The sequence below is a fragment of the Capricornis sumatraensis genome, chromosome 6, assembly GCF_032405125.1.
Source record: "Capricornis sumatraensis isolate serow.1 chromosome 6, serow.2, whole genome shotgun sequence".
In the NCBI taxonomy this organism is placed as follows: domain Eukaryota; kingdom Metazoa; phylum Chordata; class Mammalia; order Artiodactyla; family Bovidae; genus Capricornis; species Capricornis sumatraensis.
The window spans coordinates 103332191-103338220 of NC_091074.1; the positions used below are offsets into that span (position 1 = coordinate 103332191).

The 6030-nt window shown below is 36.9% G+C and overlaps 1 protein-coding gene across 1 annotated transcript; it reads right to left on the reverse strand.

Moving 5' to 3' along the window:
* Positions 1-3333: 3333 nt before the first annotated feature.
* Positions 3334-4290, reverse strand: LOC138081157 (olfactory receptor 13C2). Its single transcript, XM_068974268.1, has one exon. The coding sequence runs from the start codon at positions 4288-4290 to the stop codon at positions 3334-3336; it is 957 nt and encodes a 318-aa protein (XP_068830369.1).
* Positions 4291-6030: the final 1740 nt, after the last annotated feature.

The following is a 6030-nucleotide window of genomic DNA, read 5'->3' on the forward strand; positions in this document are numbered from 1 at the left end:
CCAATCTTTCCATATGCTGTTTCCACTTTCTAGAGGGTGCATAATGACCAACATTGAATCCAACTACTGAAAAAACCTGAAAACCAGTGAAGAAACTGTGATCTCACTTTTCAAGAAAAAATCTTTTGGGGCAGCTTCTCATTGACCATCATGATGAAAGAAGTAAATGTAAAAGATTAACACAAAAAATTAATGCAAAAGAATGCTCAAACTATCACACAATTGCACTCATCTCACATGCTAGTAAAGTAATGCCCAAAATTCTCCAAGCCAGGCTTCAGCAATACCTGAACTGTGAACTCCCTGATGTTCAAGCTGGTTTTAGAAAAGGCAAAGGAACCAGAGATCAAATTGCCAACATCCACTGGATCATGGAAAAAGCAAGAGAGTTCCAGAAAAACATCTATTTCTGCTTTCTTGACTATGCCAAAGCCTTTGACTGTGTGGATCACAATAAACTGTGGAAAATTCTTAAAGAGATGGGACTACCAGACCACCTAACCTGCCTCTTGAGAAATCTGTATGCAGGTCAGGAAGCAACAGTTAGAACTGGACATGGAACAACAGACTGGTTCCAAATAGGAAAAGGAGTACGTCAAGGCTGTATATTGTCACCCTGCTTATTTCACTTCTATCCAGAGTACATCATGAGAAACGCTGGACTGGAAGAAACACAAGCTGGAATCAAGATTGCCGGGAGAAATATCAATAACCTCAGATAAGCAGATGACACCACCCTTATGGCAGTAAGTGAAGAAGAGCTAAAAAGCCTCTTGATGAAAGGGAAACAGGAGAGTAAAAGAGTTGGCTTAAAGCTCAACATTCAGAAAACAAAGATCATGGCATCTGGTCCCATCACTTCATGGGAAATAAATGGGGAAACAGTGGAAACAGTGTCAGACTTTATTTTGGGGGGCTCCAAAATCACTGCAGATGGGGACTGCAGCCATGAAATTAAAAGACGCTTACTCCTTGGAAGAAAAGCTATGACCAACCTAGATAGTATATTCAAAAGCAGAGACATTACTTTGCCAACTTAGGTCCATCTAGTCACGGCTATGGTTTTTCCAGTAGTCATGTATGGATGTGAGAGTTGGACTGTGAAGAAGGCTGAGGGCTGAACAATTGATGCTTTTGAACTGTGGTGTTGGAAAAGACTCTTGAGAGTGCCGTGAACTGCAAGGAGATCCAACCAGTTCATTCTGAAGGAGATCAACCCTGGGAAATTTTTGGAGGGAATGATGCTAAAGCTGAAGCTCCAGTACTTTAGCCACCTCATACGAAGAGTTGACTCATTGGAAAAGACTCTGATGCTGGGAGGGATTGGGGGCAGGAGGAGAAGGGGACAACCGAGAATGAGATGGCTGGATGGCATCACTGACTCGATGGACGTGTGTCTGAGTGAACTCCGGGAGTTTGTGATGGACAGGGAGGCCTGGCGTGCTGCGATTCATGGGGTCGCAAAGAGTCGGACACGACTGAGTGACTGAACTGAACTGAACTGAACTGATATACTTTTCAGAAAAGAAACTCTCAAGAACTCATTTTATTCCCTGTACAGTTTCAGAAAAGCATACCATTCCAAGATGAAGTCAGTTAGGTCTTTTTTTTTTTCTTCTTCTTTTTAGTTAGATGTAGGACCTGGGAATAATTAACTGATGGTTATCTCAAATTTCTTAGAGAACATTGTCAAAAAATTACTAATAGATTAAAACAACGTTTCAAGGAGATAGAGATAGAAATAGAAAGGACTCAAGAGAACAGACTCAATTTCTCTCTTTGTGTTATGATAATCTGTATAATGTTCCTCACTGCCTCATTTGTGAAATGTAAGGGGAGAAATGTATGCCTTCCTTATAGTAAAAATAAATACAAGATTAAAAAAAATTAAAGGATAAGATAGAAAAACAACAATATTTTAAAATCTAAATAAAAATGAACAATTAAGTATTATGGGATTTTTGTTAACATTAGAAAGCTAAAGCAATCAAAGAGAAATAAAACCAAGTAACTTACTACCTCAAAGTTTTAATTCTAAAATAAACATAATGAAAACTAAATAAAATTTAAAATTCAGAGGCTAATATGATAGCAGTTACAGAGAAAAGAGATGTAATATTAAAATAAACATTAAAGTCTAAGATGGAAATATGAAGTGTGCAACTCAGATCAAGAAGAAATAGGGACTTCCTTTATGGTCCAATGGTTGGGAATCTGACTTGCAGTGAAAGGGACATGGGTTCAATCTCTGGGTGGGGAACTAAAATCCCATATACCTGGGACAACCAAGCCCAGTAAGCCTGAGTGCTACAACTATTGAGACCGTGAGCTCTGGAGTCCACATGCCATAACTAGAAGGTTCATGTGCTGCAATATCCCACATGCTGCAACTAAGATCCAACAGAGCCAAATAAATTAATATATATATATATTAATATAAATTTATTTATTTTAATTGGAGGTTACTTAGTTTACAATATTGTATTGGTTTTGCCATATATCAACATGAATTCACCACAGGTATACACGTGTTCCCCATCCTGAACTCCCTTCCCTCCTCCCTCTTGTACCATCCCTCTGGGTCGTCTCAGAGCACCACCCCCAAGCATCCAGTATCATGCATTGAACCTGGACTGGCAATTCGTTTCATATAAATAAATATTTTAAATATAAAGAAGAAATAAAATGACAAAGGTGATTTTTTAAAGACTGAAGGTTACAAACAGAGGAAAGAAATATAAACCCCAGATAAAAATCAAATGTAAAAGCCATCTAAAAGATAGATTCACATTTCTTAATAACAGATTCCTCTTATATTGGCAATATATTAAATTCTTCATGGATAGAGAGACAATGGAACAGAGAAAAAGATATAGCTCTATTTTTATCAGTGGGTAATTTGACTCAGAAATTATTTATATTTACAGCTTTAAATATCAAGTATTTGGTTGTAAGAGCAAAGCAGTTAGATCCCATGTACCAGAAGGTATATATATTTTAAAAAAAATGCCAAAGCAGATATGTTGAAAGTAGAAAAGAATAATTTAATGCCTCCTAGTTGGATATGAGGGGCTTCCCAGGTGGCTCAGTCGTAAAGAATCCCTCTGCCAATGCAGGAGATGAGAGTTTGATCCCTGGATCCGGAAGATCCCCTGGAGAAGAAAACGGCAACCCACTCATATTCTTGCCTAGGAAATCCCATAGACAGAGGAGTCTGGTGGGCTACAGTCCACTGGGTTGCAAAAAAGTTGGAGAAGACTCAGTGACTAACCAACAAAATTGATTAATTGATTTCTACATTGTGATTATAAAAGTTACCTGTCCCTTTTCCATTTACTTATCAAAAATTTTTCTTCTCAGTAAACGTTTTACTGCTTCCTTCACATCCTTGTTCCTGAGACTGTAGATTAAAGGATTAATCATAGGAGTCATCACTCCATAGAACACAGATACAAGTTTGTCAGTAGCATCCATGTCATCTGAATTAAGTGTCTCTGTAGACTTGGGCTTCATGTACATGAAGAGAATGGTTCCATAGAATATTATCACCACAGTCAAGTGGGCTGAGCAAGTAGAGAAGACTTTGCTTCTCCCCTCAGAAGAGCGAATTCTGAGGATGCTGACAATAATTAATGTGTAAGAGATAATGATTAACAATAATGGTGTCATTATGAATAAGGTTGTGGCCACAAGCATGATGAACTCGTTACCTGAGATATCAGCACAGGCCAATTTCATGACAGCCAGAATTTCACAGGTGAAATGATTGATGACATTATTCCTGCAGAAGGGCAATTGCACTACACACCCAGTTTGTACTGTAGAGTTGACAACTCCTATGATCCAGGAGCCAGCTGCCATGGGCACATAGGAACCCTTGCTCATGATGACAGAATATCTTAGAGGGTTGCAAATAGCCACATACCGGTCAAAGGCCATCACGCCCAGGAGCACACACTCTGTTGTCCCCATGGCCAAGCCAAGGAACATTTGCAAAGCACAGCCAGAGAAGGAGATGGTCTTTTTTTCTGAGAGGAAGCTCACCAGCATGGGGGGAATGGAGACAGTGGTGTAGCAGATGTCCAGGAAGGAGAGGTTCCCCAGGAAGAAGTACATAGGGGTGTGAAGGTGGGAGTCTAAGATGCTGATGAGAATAAGGATACCATTTCCCAGAAGGATGACCACATACATTATTAAGACAAGCACATAAAAGAGTAATTCAAGCCTTGGATAACCAGAAAGCCCCTTCAGAAAAAATTCCACCAGAATGGTTTGGTTTTCCCATTCCATTGTATGGTTTCTTTTTCACCTGTAACATATTAGAATATGTTAAGATAAAATATGTATTCTACTATGATTATATTCAACTATGTACCAATGTAGAAGTACCACATACTCATAGGAAGAAAAGAAAATATAAAAAGGAATAGACCAAAGAAAGAAGAAAAGAAATAAAGGGGACCAAATAGAATAGAGAGGGGGAAGGGAAGAGAAATGAACATATTTTCAAGCTACAAGCAATATGCCATGCAATTTATTGAATCTCATCAAGGTTCTGGGAGAGAGGTATCATCATCCACATTTTACAATAGATAAATCAAACCAAAAATATTAAGTAAACTTAATTAAATGTAAATTTAGAGCAGAGGTAAGATTCAAACCCAAGTCTTCCTTGCTGAAGCCTGAGCTTTTGATCATATTTGTCACCACAAGTTAACTAAGGTTTAAAATAAATGCGAGTATCGCATTAGGTGTAACTGAAAAGTAAACTTTTTATTGGCTAAAAACCATCATTGGAGAAGGAAAGGGCAACTCACTCCAATGTTCTCACCTGTAAAATCTCATTGACAGAAGAGCCTGGTGGGCTACAGTCCATGGGGTCACAAAGAATTGGACATAATTTAGTGACTAAACAACAACAACCCCCCCACAATAGATTAATCATCTTGTCACTTTTCCATGTTATACTGCTATGCTTTTTATCTGACTTGTCCATTAGCATGAAAAATTTATTAAGGCAGGGACTTTTTCTTGTTTACTTCTACCATACCAGTATCTACAATATAACAGACAGAGATATGAGGTTCAGAAATATTTGTTGAATAAATGAATACAGTCAAGGACCAAATGACTACTAATTATTCTATTTGTACATTACCTAATTTAGTCTGAGAAGCAACCCTATTAGGCAATTATTGCTATTATTAGCACTGTCATTTTCATTATAAAAATGGAAGAAAATAAGTAATTTGCTTAAGGTCAGGGTCAAGGTCATAGCTAAATAGTGGTTGAGCCAGAACTTGAATCCAAGCCATATGGCTGTGGAGTTCAAACTTAATTGCTCATTTTGCAGAGAACTTGACTCACGGTCTAGAATATTTTGTAATCTAATAGACAATACTAATATTTCAAAAGAAATATCAGACCAAAATAGGGGATTAGTCAGAAAGAAGAGTTCAATATGGTGATTTGAGAGCACTTTAATTCTTTATATTTTGAAGGAAATTATTCATTTCTGTGACAAAAATATATCTATTAGTGTATAATTCTTCATAATTCTGTAGTCTCCCCTTATGAGTAGTTCTATCTACTTTTTCACTGCTATTCTTAATTGATTTCTCTCTTCATGAGTTTCACAAGAGGTTTTCCCCTATTACAACTTTTCTCCAAAAAAAATTTTAATGCTTTTGGAGAGATTTGTCCTTTCCACTTTGTTTCATTAATGTAGGTTCTTGTGTTTGTAAATTTCTTTAGGCTTATTTGGTATTTTATACTCTCATGAAATAAGAGAAACTATTTCTTAATATTTTATCTTTATCCTCTTTCTAGCTCTGAGTCATTTAAAACACTTTGTTTTACTATAGACTTAGATTTCTATATGAAATGTTCTTGTTACTGGTTTCCAGATAATTTTTTTCTCCTTCTGTCATTAATCCAAGTATTATCTAGATATGCATACCTAGCAATCAGATACTTTTATTCCATTTTATTATATCTAATTCATTTTATTATGATAAAAAATGTGATCTG